Source organism: Halichoerus grypus, chromosome 12, assembly GCF_964656455.1.
Source record: "Halichoerus grypus chromosome 12, mHalGry1.hap1.1, whole genome shotgun sequence".
NCBI classification, from domain to species: domain Eukaryota; kingdom Metazoa; phylum Chordata; class Mammalia; order Carnivora; family Phocidae; genus Halichoerus; species Halichoerus grypus.
The window spans coordinates 32,329,328-32,348,844 of NC_135723.1; the positions used below are offsets into that span (position 1 = coordinate 32,329,328).

The 19,517-nt window shown below is 36.7% G+C and overlaps 1 protein-coding gene across 2 annotated transcripts in view; it reads right to left on the reverse strand.

Moving 5' to 3' along the window:
- Nucleotides 1-19,517, reverse strand: part of SLC25A40 (solute carrier family 25 member 40) — a 51,867-nt gene that overhangs the window by 20,896 nt on the left and 11,454 nt on the right. The window contains exons 2-6 of one of the 2 annotated variants that reach the window (XM_078059211.1): nucleotides 8,432-8,597; nucleotides 8,281-8,349; nucleotides 6,426-6,546; nucleotides 5,095-5,154; nucleotides 3,140-3,246 (exon numbers count right to left, since the gene is read on the reverse strand). In XM_078059211.1, coding sequence (XP_077915337.1) covers nucleotides 3,140-3,246; nucleotides 5,095-5,154; nucleotides 6,426-6,522 — 264 coding nt within the window. In that variant the 5' untranslated portion in view covers nucleotides 6,523-6,546; nucleotides 8,281-8,349; nucleotides 8,432-8,597. The remainder of the gene's footprint in view (nucleotides 1-3,139; nucleotides 3,247-5,094; nucleotides 5,155-6,425; nucleotides 6,547-8,280; nucleotides 8,350-8,431; nucleotides 8,598-19,517) is intronic. The other variant, XM_036106278.2, reaches the window with a different exon arrangement.

The window sequence follows — 19,517 nt, forward strand, 5'->3', positions numbered from 1 at the left end:
TGCCTGCCTATGGGCTACATTTTCTCATAGAGAAATACATATGTAGTTAACTTTGATTTTCTCCTGTTAACCCAGTTCATTCTCAACACAGTAAAGATGTTATTTAGGTTTAACACGATTTCTATAAAAATCTTAGCGAGACTTTTTTATAGATATAAAAACATTATTCTAAAATTTATATGAAGAGAAAAAGGAATTTTAGGAATGGTTAAAATAACTTTGAACAAGAAAAATAAGAATAAAGTGGGAGAAATCAGTCTACCTGATTTCAGGACTTATTATGTATCTACAGTAATTAAGACTGTGTGCTACTGATATAGGTAATAGACAAATAAATGAGAAAGAATAAAGAACCCCAAAACAGATTTACCCAGTATGTCCAACTGATTGTGGACAAATGTGCAAAAGCACCTTACTGGAGGAAAGACAGCTTTCAACAAATGCAACTGGATACTCACAGGCAAAATGAACAAAAACAATGAAAAGGTCAACCTCAGATTCATACCTCCTATAACAATAACAAAATGGATCAAGGACTTAAATATAAAACATAAAGCTATAAAACTTATAGGAAAAAAACCAGGAGAAAATCTTCCAGTCTAAAGATAAATAAAGCATTCTTAGATTTGACACCTAAAGCAAGAAGAAAAATGATAAATTGAACATCAAAATTAAACTTCAACTCCATGAAAGACCCTGTTTAAGAGGATGAAAAAAAAAGAGAGTAGAAAAAATATTTGCAAATCCACTCTCAAGAGGATTACTGTCTAGATTTTATAGAGTTCTCAAAACTTAATAGTAAAAATACGAACAGTTCAATTGGAAAATGGACAAAAGACATGAAGAGCCATTTCACTGAAGAGGATATACTAATAAATAAGCATATGTAAAGATGTTCGATATCAGTAGCCACTAAGGAAATGCATATTAAAACCACAGTGAGTTATCATTACACATCTCTCAAAACCACTAAAATAAAAATAGTGACAACATCAAAGGCTAGTGAGGATGTGGAGAAATTAGAATAGTTACACACTGCTGCTGGGAATGTAAAATGGTACCACCAGTCTAGAAAACAGTTTCTTAAACTCTAAACATACAACTACCATATGACCTAGCAACTGCACTCCTGGGTATTTATCCCAGAGAAATGAAGACTTATGCTGATAGTATGATTTATAATTAGAAATAATACATTTTGGTCTTTGTCCATGGTTCCTGGCAAACAGTTCCTAAAATCACTGTAATTTCCTAATTAATAAAGAGCAATGGAAGCATCTTTTGTTATAATATTCAGCCTTTTGTTCTCAGTCCTAAAATAGCTCCAGAGAATACAGGTGAAAAGAGTATCTTTTGTTATTCATAATAAATTTGATCAATCACGTCTATATAAGAAAGCCTCCATAAAAATACCTCAACTACAGGGTCTGGAAGCTTCCAGGTTGGTGAACACACGGAGGTACAAGGAGGGTGACACACCAAGAGAGGGAAGCTCCACACCCACCCCCCAAGCCTTGCCCTATGCATCTCTTCTAACTGGTTACTCCTGAGTTGTATCCTTTCATAAAAAACTGGTCATCTAGTTAGTAAACTGTTTTCTGGAGTTCTGTGAGCTATTCTAGCAACCCACTGAATCCAGGAAGGGGGTTATGGGAACCTCTGATTTATAGCCAGTTATCAGAAACACGGGTGACAACCTGGCTTGTGAATGGCATCTGAAATGGGAGCAGTCTTAATGGCGTCAGTATTGACTTAAACTGTAGGATACCTGGTTGGTGTTCACTGATAACTGAGGAATTGCTTGGCACGGAGGAAAAAACCCACATATCTGGTTTAGAAGTGTTGTAAATAGAGTGTTCCCAGAGAAAAACAGTGAGTAGTTTGTTGTTTTTTACAATTTTAATTTTTACTTTCACATTTAATATTTACTTTAATATTTACTTTCACACAAAAACCCGAGAATGAATCTATGTAGCAGCTTTATTTATCTTTTTAAAGGTTTTATTTATTTATTTATTTGACAGAGAGAGAGGGAGGGAACACAAGCAGGGGGAGTGGGAGAGGGAGAAGCAGTCTCCCCGCTGAGCAGGGAGCCCGATGCGGGGCTCGATCCCAGGACCCCGGGATCATGACATGAGCTGAAGGCAGACGCTTAACGACTGAGCCACCCAGGCGCCCTGTAGCAGCTTTACTTGAAACAGCTCAAGACTGGCTACAACCCAGAAAACAAACCGGTACATCAATACCATGGAACTAGTGAGCAATAAAAGGAACAAACTATTGATAAATGCAACAACTTGGATGAATCTCCAGATAATTATGCTAAGTGAAAAGTACTAATTCAAAAATGTTATATATGTTGATTCCATTCTTGAACTGAGAAAATGATATAAATGAAGCACACATTAGTGGCTGCCAGGAGTCGAGGAGCAGCTGAGAGCACAAAGGAAATGGTGGTAGCTGTAACAGGGAAGCAGGACGGATGCTTGTGGTGATGGAGCTGTTCTACACCTTTAATGTATCAAAGTCAATATCTGGTTATGATATTGTACTACTTTTATATGATGTTACCTCTGGGGGGAAGGAGGAAAAAGGTACATGGGATCTGTCTGTATATTTTTCTTAAAATTGCATATTATCTACAATTATGTCAAAATAAAATAGTTTAGGGGCACCTGGGTGGCTCAGTTGGTTAAACAGCCAACTCTTGATTTTGGCTCAGGTCATGATCTCAGGGTTGTGGGAGTAAGCCCAGAGTCAGGCCCCGCACTCAGCAGGGAGTCTGCTTGTGGATTTTCTTTCTCTCTCTCCCTCTGCCCCTCCAACCCCCTTGCATCCGTGTAATCTCTCTCTAATAAATAAATAAATATTTTTTAAAAAAGAAAAATGTTTTAAAAAATTGACTCCGTTTTTTCTTTCCACATAAAAAAGCATGAGAAGATGAAAGTTAATAACAAGTTAATTAAAAGCAAAGAAGTACCTCCCTTTTCCTGCCTCAACATCTACGTTCTAACTGTGAATAAGTGTGCTAACTATATCATGGACTTAATACTCTCCTGCAATTGGAAAATCTTTCATACATAGATTAAATATAAAAACAGAAAACATAATGTGATTATAAATAACATAATCTCCTTACCGATGTACCCTGGAAACGTCCTGGTTTCTTATACCATGCTTTGTTGCCTTCCTCTTCACAGACACATAGATGATCCATAAGTCCATTACTATACACAAAACATTTTCCTAACAAAGAAGGTCCCAACAGTCAAAAATTATTTCACACAACTGTACTATTTTTACAGAGGAACAAGTTCAAAGTACAATGAGTGGACTAGAAAATTATGAAAAGAGATACAACTTTGTTTTCATCTTTTAGGATTAAAAAAACATAAATTGATTTACTTAATGACAAAGCACTGGCCTCTAAACTCAAAGTGGTCAAAGTAAGTGAGTAAATTGATGAATTTTATGTTTTCAGAAATATAGTAAGCAAATGCACACAGAAATAAATTCTTTTAGGGTATTTGAGGGAATGCACAAGGAATATAAAGGAGGAAAACCTGTTTTGAAAAGAGAACATGGGTGTACAGCTTCTCCATTTGACAAGAAGAAAACTCTGGTACCCAAGGGAAATTCAGACAAAATTTTTTTTGAACTATACATACATGAAACATACATATACATATATACACACATATATAAACATATATGCAGAAATCTAATGGATATCTAAAACTTAAGAGAGTAGATCTTAAAAATTCTCTTCACAAGAAAAAAAATAATTGTGTGATGTGATTGATATCGACTAAACTTACTGTGGTGATCTTTTTGCAATATATACATACATCAAATCATCATATGGCACACCTCAAACTAATACAATGTTATATGTAGATTATATCTCAATTAGAAAAATAGATGATTAAAAAAAGTGCTTCTCTATCAATGTAAACAGTGCTATGCTGTCTCTTTCTCTGTATTTGTACTGCTCATTCTAGACATTCGTCAGCTCCCAGCTAATTTACTTCAACTTTCCCTAATAGCAACTCTTTCCCATTATTGGACTCACCCTGGCTGCCAAAATTATCTTTTCTGGTCGACCATATTTGTGAGTCTCGTAATACATAAGTCCAGTGTCTCCTTCTGCTTTTAAGGATTTCTTAAATGTGTAGGAAACTGCTTTCCTTTTAGTCTTCTCCTACAATCCATCTATCCTGTCCTCCATCTGAATTATGACTGTTGTTCATTCCATCTCAGTGCTGTGTTCATCAGAGTGGCTTCTATGTCTGAGCCAACATTCTCACAGTCCAAGCAGTCTGTTTTCTGCTTTTTATACATGTTTGTAATGTCATTATCTTTATAACACTGTAAAAGATTTATCGAGGAATTGCTATTTTTGCCCATCTAATAAAGATGTATAACTACTGTTTTCAAATTCATATAAACTATACTGTCCAACAATTAACGAAGTTGCCCGATAAAATAATCATTTCCTACCACTATATTCAAGCAACAGTTAGATGACTGTTGGATGAATGTTTTAGAATGGGCACAGCTCTTGGACTATGGAGGAAGCTAGATTCTAAGGCCCCTTATGCTTAGAATTCTGTTCTTACTTGTGAGGCACATACTCAAATATTAAATCATCCTATGCTTTAATTAGGTACATAAAAGTGTTACAACTGTTTTGGGGCGCCTGGGTGGCTCAGTCGTTAAGCATCTGCCTTCGGCTCAGGTCATGATCTCAGGGTCCTGGGATCGAGCCCCACATCGGGCTCCCCGCTCAGCGGGAAGCCTGCTTCTCCCTCTCCCACCCCCCCTGCTTGTGTTCCCTCTCTCGCTGTGTCTCTCTCTGTCAAATAAATAAATAAAATCTTAAAAAAAAAAAAAAAGTGTTATAACTGTTTTATATATATTTGTTTTCTGGCTAGAACCCATCATGTACAACTAAGTACTGAAAAAACATTTCTGCATGAGTATAAGGAGGTATGAACTTTTAAAAATTAACCAAAAAAAATTATTCAAACAAAAATGAATAAAGTAAAATTTAAAAGCCTATTATAACATTTCCAGGATAACTAGTACACATACCTTTGGAGAATGGGTTGTTTTGGGCTTGGAGTCGAATTTTAACAACATCGAGGGGTGTCACTATGAAGAAACATAAATTTCAATTAGGAAGTGATACCTGTAAATTGTACAGACATTTGTCCAAAAATCACAAAATACGTCAAATCAATCCCTCTTCATGACTATATAATAAGTAAGGTTATTTATCTTCAAATGGTTTTAAATGTAACATTCTCATTTTTTGCCCTTGAATTCTGTTTAGAGGATCAATGAGAAGACAATGTAATTACTTCTCTCATGACTACTAAACTGTCATTTATTATATTTCTACAACAATAATTCCATTAGCATTAAAACTAAAATACTAGTATTTTAAAGAAAATACATCATCTAAGGTAAAGAATAAATGTTTTGGAAGTCTATTTAAAAATTTGAGAATAACTGCATTACAAGTAATCAGTAATCAAACAATATTAGTCTTCCTCATCTGTTAAATTCAGCTGTATCAAATAAAAACTATACATAATGAAGATTTGAGTAAGCTAGCCATAAATCATCTTTACTACCACACAGTGTTACTCCATTCAGGAATAGCACAGTAAAGGAGAATGGTTTTAATTTGTATGCTATTTTATCCAAGTAGGAAAAAAGTGCCAAAAGGTGGTTCTAAGAAAACTTTTCCTCATCTGAGAATGAGGAGGTCATATTAGATGATCTCTAAAATCTTTACAACACTAACATTCTGACCTGAAGTAAGATACTACACTCGAAAGCAATACGTTTGTTTGTTCTAATCATCTATCTTATTTAAATAAACTAGCCAACTTAAAAACTATCACCTAAGTCATTTGTCTTTCTCTAAAAGAAATGGACTATAAAAAACAAAAATGCGGCCCAGAGGAATTTAAGAAATTCACTGTTAATGCAAGCAAAAGAAAACATAATTTGTATTTGTTTCTATTATAAGCTGCCCCAATTCTGTATTATTCATTATACTAATATTTTATTCTATCTTCTTGTTTTCTGTTTTTAAAAAGGCTAATAGAGTCATAAAAGGTCAATATTGACAGGAACCTCAAAGAACTCCTGGTCTCAGCCCCTACTTCTATAGATGAAAAATGAAATTCAGAGAGAAGTAGGGACTATCCCAACGTGCACTCAGCCTGAGAACGGCAAAGCAAGGGATAAAATTCAAGTCTCTTGAATCTCTGTCCAAGGTTCTTTTCATGTTATCATGCTCATGGAGAGAGAACATGACGCAGCATGAATGATAATTTTAGATTTATTTCACAGATGGTAACCTCAAATGGCAATCATTCAGTTACACAGCTACAATAGTAACATTATTTTACCCATTAGTGAAGTCAGTATAGCTCCAGTGCAAGAAGCGAGCATTTGCTGAAGAGGGGTCACTTTGATAATCTGTGGCCCCTCTGATTCAGGATCCATATTTTTAACTGACTGAAGAAAAATCTGTTAAGGAAAAGATGTAAAATAAAAGTTTAATGAAAATGCCCATAAGTTTGATTGCTATAAATTAAATAAACTATAAAAACAACAACCAGTATTAGTATCGAAGCACGTTGTTGACCAGTATCAAAAATAAATACAAAGGCAATACACAACTATCATTAATAAAATACGTACTCTGATTTTCCAAAAACAACAATGCACTTCAGCTGTGTGAGCAGCAACATATTTGTAAGACAGGTAAGAGAGCAAAAAGAAAACAGACTCTGGCCATGTAAGAGAATGAAGGCACCTGACCAGTAAGTCTCAGAATTTGTGTGTTTAGCCTCAGGAGAACTACTCAGATACTCTAATGGAGAGTTAGCAAATATATCACCATTTGTACTGCATACCAAAAGCTGATACAAAGGTACAAAATAAAAACATACAATCTTCAAAAGAAGCATTATCTTAGAAAAATTTGATGAGAAAATATATACTCCTTTGTAAAAAGCCAGTTACTATAACCACTAGCAACATAAGGGTGTCATCTTTTCAAATGTCTGTGTACACACAAATACATATATATGTGTGTCCATATGTATATAATATATACAGACACACATGTACATGCAGATTACATAACTGATCAAGTATGTACAAACATTCATAGATCTGTGTACATGCATCTTTTTAAAAAATCTTGTTTAAAGGGGTGCCTGGGTGGCTCAGTCGTTAAGCGTCTGCCTTCGGCTCAGGTCATGATCCCGGGGTCCTGGGATCAAGCCCCGCACCGGGCTCCCTGCTCCGCGGGAAGCCTGCTTCTCCCTCTCCCAGTCTCCCTGCTTGTGTTCCCTCTCTCGCTGTGTCTCTGTCAAATAAATAAAATCTTTAAAAAAAAAAAAAAATCTTGTTTAAAAATCATAAATAGGTTCTGATGCCTCGGTGGCTCAGTCAGTTAAGCATCTGACTCTTGGTTTCGGCTCAAGTCATGATCCCAGGGGTCACGAGACCAAGCACCATGTCCGGCTCCATGCTCAGTGCAGAGGCTGCTTGAGATTTTCTGCTTTTTCCCTCTCCCTCTGCCCCTCCCCCTACTTTCGCAAGCAAGTGCTCTCGCTCTCAAATAAACAAAATCTTTAAAAAAATAAATATTCCTATTGTTTAGTAGCCAGAGTGGACACTTAAAAATATATTACAGACACTGTATCAATAAATATAGATGTACATTATCATTTTTAATACAGTTTTTGATTATATTTAATCAGTCTCATATTGTTAGATATTTATGTTACTGTCAAATCTTCCTTATTCATTTATTCATATACTCTTATATAAGTATCTCCATATACACAACTTTTTGTAGTCTTCCTAGAATTACTATATAGAAGAAAAAGTAAGATTGTGAGGCTCAACTAAAAACTTGAGACAAATTGCCAAAATGCTTTCCAGAAAGGATGGACCAATTTACACTTCCACTGGAAATAAATGAGTTCCTATTAATCCAGAATTTCACCAAACTCTCTCTCATTACATACCACTTATTTTTTTATGAACAGTTTGAAAGTAGTTTGCATATAACACATGCTGTTATTATAATTACCTCAGAATATTCTTGTATTTCACAGTAACATTATCAAATTGAGGAAACTCAGTACTCTATAGTTTATATTCCAATTTTATCAATTATCCCAATAATGAACTTTATAAAAATGAATGGTAGTTTTATTGTTTCTTTAGACTTTTATTATTACTCACCTGGTTTAAGTCTTTTCCTCAACTCTATGCTCCAGTATTTGATTGTTTGTAGCATCAGTAGCTGAAAATCTGTAGTGAAAAATGAAAGTAATTGTCTTATCTTTTCACACAAGAAATGGAGAACCTAAAGGAAAGGAGCATGTAAAAAAACCTTGGGCGCCTGGGTGGCTCAGTCATTGGGCGTCTGACTTTGGCTCAGGTCATGATCCCAGGGTCCTGGGATTGAGCCCCGCATTGGGCTCCCTGCTCAGCGGGAAGCCTGCTTTCTCCCTCTCCCACTCCCCTTGCTTGGATGTCCTCTCTTGCTGTCTCTCTCTCTGTCAAATAAATAAATAAAATCTTTAAAAATAAATAAATAAAAAATTTAAAAACCTTAAAAGACAAATCAACAAATATTTACTGAAATACCTCCTATTAAGTGCTTTAGGAATATGAAGAGCATTCCACAAATGCTCACATTACATTTATTAAACTTCATTTACAAAACTTCATTTAGTATAATAAACTAAAGGGCACCTGGGTGGCTCAGTTAAGCGTCTGCCTTTGGCTCGTGATCCCAGGGTCCTGGGATCAAACCCCACGTTGGGCTCCTTCCCCAGAGGAGAGTCTGCTTCTCCCTCTCCTTCTGCCCCTCCCCCTGCTTGTGCTTGCTCTCTCTCTCTCAAATAAATAGAATCTTAAAAAAAAAAAATAGTATAATAAACTTCATTTATTAAACTTCATTTATAAAACTCCACTCTGTCCCAGTAAATTTATTCTGCTTAAAAAACAAACAATTCTCAAGGTGCCTGGGTGGCTCAGTTAAGTGTCTGACTCTTTTATCTCAGCTCAGGTCTTGATCTCAGGGTCATGAGTTTAAGCCCGGTGTTGGGCTCCACACTGGGCATGGAGCCTACTTAAAAAAACAAAACAAAACAAAAAATTCTAGAAGCTGAACACTCTGATCAATCTTGGTATCATGAGTCAATTAGATTTTGAGACACAAAATTAAGTAACCAGCATTATCTATGAAGTATTTTTTTTGGAAAAAAAAAAACTTTAATTTTAATCTAAACAATCCATTAGATCTAAGTTCCAATTTATAGAAAATTAAGAGACTAAAGTAACAGGGTAAAGGATACCACAAAACAGGATAAGTTGTAATACGATATAAGACTACTGTCCTGGTTCTTCAACAACTACAATTAAAGTGGGAAAAAGGTAGCAGGAAGGGAGAAATGTTCTAGAAGAAGGGAATCTTCTGAGAGTTACATACCAAATACATCCTGGTTCAAATAAATAAAATTTTAAAAGTCAGTTTGAGAGTACATAAATCTGAACATGGGCTGGATATTAGATAATATTAAAAATTATTATTTTTTGGTGAGATAATGGTATTATAACAATATCAGTTTAATACCAGTTATAATGGAAGTGTCTTTTTTAAGAGATTCATACTGTAAATATTAAGGGCTAAATTTTATAATAGTTGTAGTTCACAATACTTCAGAAAAAATAAATATTCTAATGTTAACAATCTGCTAAATCTAGGTGGTAAGTATACCATAAATATTTTTACTGTTCTATTATTTTTCTGTATATGGAAAAATTTGAACACCAGGATTTTTAGTTTGTGAAACTTAGTAGAATCTTTAGGTCTAAGAAAATACTTCTAACATTCGTTTATATGAACATGGTTAAGTGGGAAAATAATATACATATGCTAGAATATGGGTACACTCCTTCTCCAGAAGTAAAAAGTAAAAAGGCCTACAATGCTTTATTTTGACATCCATTCAAGCAAAGTTGTCACCTGGATATGCTCAAACCTGAACTAAAGCCAGAAAAACGGATACAAAAGCAAAAATGAACTCTTGGGACTTCAAGATAAAAACCTGAACAGTGAAGGAAACAGTCAACAAAACTAAAAGGCAGCCTGTGGAATGGAAGAAGATATTTGCAAATGACATAGGTGAAAAAGGGTTAGTATCCAAAATCTATAAAGAACTTATCAAACTCAACACCCCCCAAAACCCAAATAATCCAGTTAAGATATGGGCAGAAAACATGAATAGATACTTTCCCAGAGTAGACATCCAGATGGCCAACAGACACATGAAAAGATCTGTAACTTCACTCATCATCAGGGAAATACAAATCAAAACCACAATAAGATACCACCTCACACCTGCCAGAATGGCTAAAACTAATAACACAGGAAACAACAGGTATTAGCACGTATGTGGAGAAAGGGGAACCCTCTTACACTGTTGGTGGGAATGCAAGCTGGTGCAGCCACTCTGGAAAACAATACGGAGGTTCCTCAAAAAGTTAAAAATAGAACTACCCTATGATCTAGCAATTGCACGAATAGGTATTTACCCAAAGGATACAAAAATACTGATTTGAAGGGGCACATGCACCCTCATATTTATAGCAGCATTATCAACAATAGCCAAATAATGGAAAGCCCAAATGTCCATTGACTGATGAATGGATAAAGGAGATGTGGGGGATATATATATATATATATATACACACACACACACATATATATGCACACACATATATGTACACACACACACACAATAGAATATTAGTCATCAAAAAAATGAAATCTTGCCATTTGCAATGATGTGGATGAAACTAGAGTGTATTATGCTAAGCAAAATAAATCAGAGAAAGACAAATACCATGTGATGTCACTCATGTGGAATTTAAGAAACAAAACAGATGAACATAAGGAAAAAAAAAGAGAGGGAAGTAAACCATAAGAAACTCTTAACTATAGAGAACAAACTGAGGGTTGATGGAGGGGAAATGGGCTGGCAATGGGCTAAATGGATGATGGGTATTAAGGAGGGCACTTGTGTTGAGAACTGGGTGTTATATATAAGTGATGAATCACTAAATTCTACTCCTGAAACCAGTTATCACACTATGTTAACTAACTAGAATTTAAATAAAAATTGAAAAACAAGAAAGGATTAGGGGAATATCCAAGTCAGAAGATAGTAAATCACACACACTTTGTATCAGAATTTTTAGTTTTTTCAAATTTATGTTAAATGCAATCTCATAGTCTTGATTTACCTTCCCCTGCTCAGTAAATGATGCTGAACATCTCTTCACCTGGCAACCACCATTCTACCTTCTCAAGAATTTTACTACTTTAGATACTTACATAAGTGGAAATGTGCAGTATTTCTGTTTCTGTGACTGACTTATTTTACCCAGCATAATACTCTAAAAGTTTAAATATGTATTATATGACAGGATTTCCTTCATTTAAAAGGCTAAATAGGGGCACCTGGGTGGCTCAGTGGGTTACACATCTGACTCTTCGTTTCAGCTCAGGTCATGATCCCAGGGTCATGGAATCAAGCCCCGCATTGGGCTCCATGCTCAGTGTGGAGTCTACTTGAGATTCTCTCTCCCTCTGCCCCTCCCCCTGCTCATGCATCCCTCTCTCTCTCTCTAAAATAAATAAAAACTTTTTAAAAAAGGCTAGGGGTGCTCAGGTGGTTTAGTCGGTTAAGCATCTGCCTTTGGCTCTGGTCATGATCTCAGGGTCCTAGGATAGAGCCCTGCATCTGGCTTCCTGCTCCACAGGGAGTCTGCTTCTCCCTTCCTCTTTGCTCCTCCCCCTGGCTTGTGTGCACGTGCTCTCTCTCAAATGAATAAAATATTTTTTCTTTAAGATTTTATTTATTTATTTGACAGAGAGAGACAACGAGAGAGGGAACACAAGCGGGGGGAGCTGGAGAGGGAGAAGCAGGCTCCCCGCTGAGCAGGGAACCCGATGTGGGGCTCGATCCCACGACGCTGGGATCATGACCTGAGCTGAAGGCAGACACTTAACAACTGAGCCACCCAGAGCCCTCATATGAATAAAATATTTTAAAAAAAATTTTTTAAAGGCTAAATAATACTCTATTATATGTATATACAACATTTTCATTATCATTTCACCTATTGTTGGGCAAAAAATTTAGACTGTTTCCACCTCTTGAACTGTGTATAATTCAATGAACATGGGATTTCAAATATCTTGAGATTCTGATTTCAATAATTTTAGATAAATATCCAGAAATGGGATTGTTAAATCATAGGTTGCTCTATTTTAAATTTTTTGAAGAACCAAAACCATTTTCCATAGCAGCCATACCATTTTACCAACAATGCACAGGGTTCTGACTTTCCACGTCTCCATCAACTTATTTTCTGCTTTTGTCTTTAATAATCGCCATCATAAAAAGTATGAAGTGACATCCTGTGACTTTGATTTCATTTGCCTGGTAATTAGTGATGCTCAGTGTCTTCATATTCCTGTTGGTCATTTGTATGTTTTCTTTGGAAAAATGTCTATTAATGTCCTTTATCCATTTTTTATTCTAGTTATTTGTTTCTTACTGAGTTGTAGGAGTTCGTTACATATTTTGGATACTAATCTCATATCAGATGTATGGTTTGTAAATATTTTCTCCCATTCATAGACTGTCTTTTCACTCGTGATTTTGTCTGTAGCTGTAGAGAAGCTTTTTAGTTTGATGTAGTCAAAACTGCCTTTTGCTTTTACTGTCAGTGCTTTTGGTGTTATATACATGAAATCATTGCCAACACCAATGTTATGAAGTTCTTCCTTATTTTTTCATCTAGGAGTTCTATAATTTTAGGTCTTACAGTGAAGCCATTAATCCACTTGGAATTGATTTTTGTGTGTGGTGTGAGAGAAGGGTCAAAATTCTTTTTTTTTTTTTTTTTTTTTTTTAAAGATTTTTTTTTTTTAAAGATTTTTTTTTTTATTTATTTATTTGACAGAGAGAGACACAGCGAGAGAGGGAACACAAGCAGGGGGAGTGGGAGAGGGAGAAGCAGGCTTCCCGCCGAGCAGGGAGCCCGATGCGGGGCTCGATCCCAGGACCCTGGGATCATGACCTGAGCCGAAGGCAGACGCTTAACGACTGAGCCACCCAGGCGCCCCGGGTCAAAATTCTTATTGTTAATGTAGTGAAGTTTATCTGTCTTTCCCTTTATAGACAACACCTTTCGGATTCTTCTTTAAGCAATCTTTCTTTACCCAAGAGTCCAGAAGATACCTGCCTACATTCTCTCCCTATGTATTTTAAAGTTGTGCTCCTGACAAATTTTAAATCCTTAATTTATGCAGAATTTTTAAAATAGCATGTGAAATAGGGAACCAAGTTCATTTTTTCCCATGTGAAAACAAATACTTTCTCCAAGCTCCAATTTTTTAGAAAGATTTTATTTATTTATTTGGGGGGGGGTTGTCTGCTGGGGGAGGGGCAGAGGGAGAAGCTGACTCCCCTGCTGAGCAGGGAGCCCAATGTGGAACCTGATCCCAGGACCCTGGGACCATGACCCCAAGGCAAAGGCAGACACTTAATGACTGATCCACCCAGGCACCCCCAAGCTCCAATTATTAAATAATCCCTCTTTTATCCTCTAAACTGATAACTACTTCGTTATACCTAAATTCTATTCCTTTGTGGAACTGTTTCTAGGCTCTCTATTCTATTCCACTGATTGACTTCTCTATCCTTAAAGTGTATCAGACTGTACTACTATGGAGTCCTAACAAGCCCTTATATTTGGTAGGGTAGGTCCACCCCACCTGTTCTTCAGAAGTGCCATGGCTGCTCTTGGCCCTCAGGTCCTTCACGTAAGTTTAAAAATCTTCTAAGTTCCTTGAAAAATCTCTTTAGGATTTTAGTTGGAATTGCATTGAATCTATAGATAAAGATAATATCTATGAATACAGTCTCTTCTTACATTTATTCGAGTCTTCCTTAACGTTGTGAGAAGTTTTAAAATTTGTTGTACAGATACCTTTGTGCCATTGCTGTGACAGATCAACTCTAGCTATCCAGTAGTCGCTAATACTAATATAAACAGTATTTTCCTTCTAATTATATATTCTCTCTGCTGTTAAGATATGGAAATAATTTTGTACATTAACCTTATATCCAGCCAACCTTACTAAAGAAAAACCACTGATTGTAATTGACTTATAGACTCTAGTTTTTTCCCGTAAAAGTTTACATTGTCTGCAAATAGTAAGTTTAATTTCTGCCCTTCACACTCAGCATATTACAATTTAGTTTTCTTATTGTAAAGGCTAGGATCTTCAACATAATATTAAAAAGTGGTAAAAATGAGTATTCTTATTCCATTCCTGAATTTTTAAAAAAATTCTAGGATTCCACATTAGGATAATGTTTGCTCTGATACTTATTTTTTTTTTACACACAATTCATCTTTTTTTTTTTTTTTTGATTCCCCATGTAAGTGATACCATGCAGTATTTGTCTTTCTCTGTCTAGCTTATTTCACATAGTATAACCTTAAGGTCCAACCACATTTTCCCAAATAGCAGGATTTCCTTCTTTCTCATAGCTGAATAATATTGCAATGTATATACACATGTATCACATTTTAAATTTTACTTATCTTTTAAACATTTTAAATTGAAGTATAGTTGACAGAATATATCAAGTGTCCAACATGGTAATTGGACAATTATATATGTTACAAAATGTCATGATATAGTTATAATCTGTCACTATGAAGTTATTAAAATGTTACTGACTATATTCTCTATGCTGCACTTTTCATCCTGCCTTATTTTAGAACTAAAAGTTTGTACCTCTTAACCCTGTTCACCTATTTCGCCCAGTCCCCCACTGCTCTCACGTCTGGCAACCACCAATTTGTTGTCTATACATAGGAGTTTTTGGGTTTTCTTTACAATGTCTTCATTTGTTTTGCTTTTTTGATCCCACAAATATGTGAAATCATATAATATTTGACTCTATTTGATTTATTTCATTTAGCACAATACCCTATAGATCAAATCATGTTGTCAAAAATGACAAGATTTTTTTAAATGGCTGAATAATATTCCAATGTAAATATATACTACATCTCCCTTATCTATTCATCTGTTGATAGACATTTAGGTTGGTTCCATATCTTGGCTATTGAAAATAACACTACAATAAACATAGGGGTGCATATATCTTTTCAAATTAGTGTTTTTGTTTTCTTTGGGTAAATACACCACAGTGGAATTATTGGATCATGATATTTCTATTTTTAAATTTTGAAGAACCTCCATAATGTTTTCCATAGTGGCTGCACCAATTTACATTCCCACCAATGGTACATGAGGGTTTCCTTTTCTCCACAATCTAATCAACATTTATTTTTTGTCTTTCTGATACTGGCCATTCTGACTGGTGTAAAGTGTTAACTCATTGTAGTTTTGAATTGCATTTCCCTGATAATTAGTGACAATAAACACGTTTTCATGTGTCTGCCATCTGTAAGTCTTTGGAAAAAGGTCTTTTTGGATCTTTTGTTCATCTTTACATTGGATTGTCTATGTTTTTGATACTGTATGAGTTCTTTGTAAGTTTTGGATATTAACCTCTTATTGGAAAAATCATTTGCAAATATCTTCCCCATTCACTAGCTTGCCTTTTTGTTTTGTTGATGGTTTCCTTTGCTCTGCAGGAAGATTTTAGTTTCATATAGTCCTGTTTATTTTTGCTTTTTCCCTTGAGAATGATCCAGAAAGAAATATTGCTAAGACCGACATCCAAAAGTTTACTATGTTGTTGTTGTTGTTAAGTTTTATGGTTCCAGGTCTTACATTTAGGTCTTTAATCCATTTTGAGTTTATCTTTGTACGTGGTATAAGAAGTGGTCCAGCTTTATTCTTTTGCATGTACCCATCTAGCTTTCCCAACACCATTTTTTGAAGAGACTGTCACCTCCCATGGTATATTCTTACCTCTTTTGTTACAGATTAATTGACCATGTTAAGTGTGAGTTTATTTCTGGGCTGTTCCACTGATCCATGTGATCTTTCCTGTTTCACTCCTGTTTCACCATACTGTTTCGGTTACTAAAACTTATAGTATACTTTAAAATCTAGGATTATGACACCTTCAGCTTTGTTCTTTCTCAAGATTGCTTTGGCTATTCAGGGTCTTTTGTGGTTCTACGAAAATTTTATTATTTGTTTCAGTTCTGTGAAAAATGCTATTGGTATTTAAGTAGAGATTGCATTGAATCTGTAGACTGCTTTGGATAGTACAAACATTTTAACATATTAACATAAAATATTAACATAAAAGTATTAATTCCTTCAATCCATGAGCATGGAGTAACTGGAGTTCATAAAGAAACGAGAGCACTGGCAAAGGTAACAAGGATAAATATAAAAGAAAATGGATAAAACAATAAAATAAATTTCTGCTGATAAGCATACACTATATAAAGATGTAATCTGGGGGCGCCTGGTGGCTCAGTCGTTAAGCGTCTGCCTTCGGCTCAGGTCATGGTCCCAGGGTCCTGGGATCGAGCCCCACATCGGGCTCCCCGCTCAGCGGGAAGCCTGCTTCTCTCTCTCCCACTCCCCCTGATTGTGTTCCCTCTCTCGCTGTGTCTCTATCAAATAAATAAATAAAATCTTTAAAAAAAAAAAAAAAAGATGTAATCTGTATGACTACAAAGGCACAAAGAAGGATGGTAAGGAATGGAGCTCTATGAAAACAAATATTTGTATACTACTAAGATTAAACTGGTATTAATCCAAACCAGATTGTTATAAATTAAAATACTAATTGTAATCACCTCAGAAACCACCAAAACCCCCCCCAAAAAACAAGAAAACAAAAAACCCTCCAAATATAAAAAAACCACACATCCATAAAATGTACTAGAAGAGGTGGAGTTCTGGTCCAAGATGGTGACAAAGACCCTGAACTCCCTTGGACACACTAAATCTACACCTATTTATAGAGCAGTTCCTCTTAAAGCTTCTGCACACAAAAAAAGACAGAATATATAAAGAAAGGCTAAAGAGACCACATAGAGGACAGCAAGAGAGATGGAGAGAAGGTAATGAAGGGAACCCCCAAATGCAGGGAACTGTAGTGGAAGTGTAGGAGTGCTGACAATACTGATTCCATCTTTGGACCTCCATCTTGTTCTTTTCACTCGATGATCCTTCTTGGGCTATGTGTTCCAGGCCCCTGGGAGACTAATCCACATACCTTAGAAATGCCTGCCAAGGTCACGATAGGGGAAGGCTTGTTTTGGCCTCCCAGGAATCTGTGAAAGATAAGTCTTTCCCATTCCTGATACACAGGTGGTGCCACAAGATCTAATTAAAGGCTGCTGTCAGTTAGGTGCACACAAACCCTCTGAGGTACACGTGAACCCTTTAACCTCACTACAGTGCCCTTCTGCATGTCCACTTATTCTATAAAATCTGCTGATTAAGGTCCAGACTTTACAGAGAAAAACTATGCAGTTGCCGTGGATCATCCTCTAGCTAAACCTCCCCTGTCAGTAAGTTACCCTGAATAAAACTCTGTGTAAACTGTACAAAATCGCCTGCTTTGTTTTTCGGTCTCAAAGTACCTTTTCAGTTTGGGGGAGACTTTACTGTCCGTCCCCACCTTCAAAAAGGGAAGGGATAGTACTGAGGAACCTAGAGCAGATTTGTCTGCCTTGGGGCATAGAAAAAAAAAAGTCTTGGTTTAAAAGATCCAGCCTTAGAATTCCACCAGTGGGGGAGCTGCTGGATCTCTCTTCAGGTTGGAGGGGCTGGTGAGTGCTACAGTTTATGTTCACCCTCCACCCTGATAATGCAGACTGGAGCAGAGTTCTGGGCACCATTGCTAGCCTGCCACCTTAGTGAGCCCTGCCATAGCTCTGGATGCCCCGGGACACAGAAAAAACATGCAGGTTTAAAAGAGCAACTAAAATATAAAAGATCCAGTCCCAGACCTCTACTAAACAGCGAGGGAGCTACTAGAATTCTCTCTGGGTCAGTGGTGCTGGTGAGCACCCTGGTTTATATTCCCCTCCACACTAACAGCATGCACAGGAACAAGGTCCGGGTGCCACAGCTGCCCTACAGTTTCAGTGAGCCCCAGGTCCCAGCCCACACTGGACCTATCAGTCCCACCAAGGTAGCCCCAGTGCAATATATACCCACCTGGTGGGTGCTCACTACAGCTCTGGCTGTCATGCCAAGGTGACACAGATATAAGCACCCCAGAACACCTCAGGCCTACATCATTTCAGCTCCTACAACATTTCACCCCCAGCACAGAGCACTTTGGGACCTCCTGGCTCATGTCTGTTTCAGCTCCAATCACCCTGGAAAGCTATCCCCTTCATGGAGTGCCCCAGGACACCCCAGCCCATGCTGGCCTTGGCTCCAATCACCTTGCCAGGACACACTCTGCAATGAGCACCCTTGGACACCCAGGCTTCAGCTTCAGCTGTCCTCCCAGGGCACTTTCTGAGTGGAAAGCCCAGGGACCACCCCAGCTCAAGCCCACTTCAGCTTCGGCTATCCTGCCAGGGTGCCTTCTTCATGGAGAGCCCTGGAACCGCCCTTTACCATGCCTGCTTCAGCTCTGGTCATCCCACCAGGGCAGCCCAACATGGAGTACTCCAGGCCCCCAGCACATGCCAGACACAGCTCCAGCCAGTCAAAGTCACCAGGCACACACAGTCCACACAGGATTTGACCATACACAAGACCATTTCTTCAAGTGTAAAAGTACTAATTTCACCAATTCATAGAAATAAACACAGCAAAGTCAAGCAAATGAGGAGACAGAAGATGCTCCAAATGAAGGAATGAGAAAAAAAAAAAAAAAAGGAACAGTAATAAGTAATATGCCAGATATAGAGTGGAAAGCAGTGATCACAAAGATACTACCCAGACTAAAGAGAAAAGTAAGAACTGAGTGAGAACTTCAACAAAGAGATAAAAAACATAAGAAAAAAAAAATCTAATCAAAGTTAAAAAATACAGTAACTGAAATGAAAAATGTACCACAGGGAATCAACAGATTTGCAGATGCAGAAGAACAGTTATGCAACCTGCAACACAGGATAATGGAAAGCACCCAAACTCAGCATCAGAAAAAAAAGAAAAAAAAATTTTTAAAATGAGGATAGGTTAAGGGATCTCTTAGACAACATCAAGTGAACAAATGTTCACATTACAGGGCTCCCAGAAAGAAGAGAGAGAGAGAAAGGAGCAGAAACTTTATTTGAAGAAATAATAGCTGAAAAATTCCCTAAATGGGGAAAGGAAACAGACATCCAGGATCAGGAAGCATAGAGAGTTCCAAACAAGATGAACCAAAGGAGGTCCACAATAAGACACCTAAGTATTAAAATGACATAGGTTAAACACAGAAAAT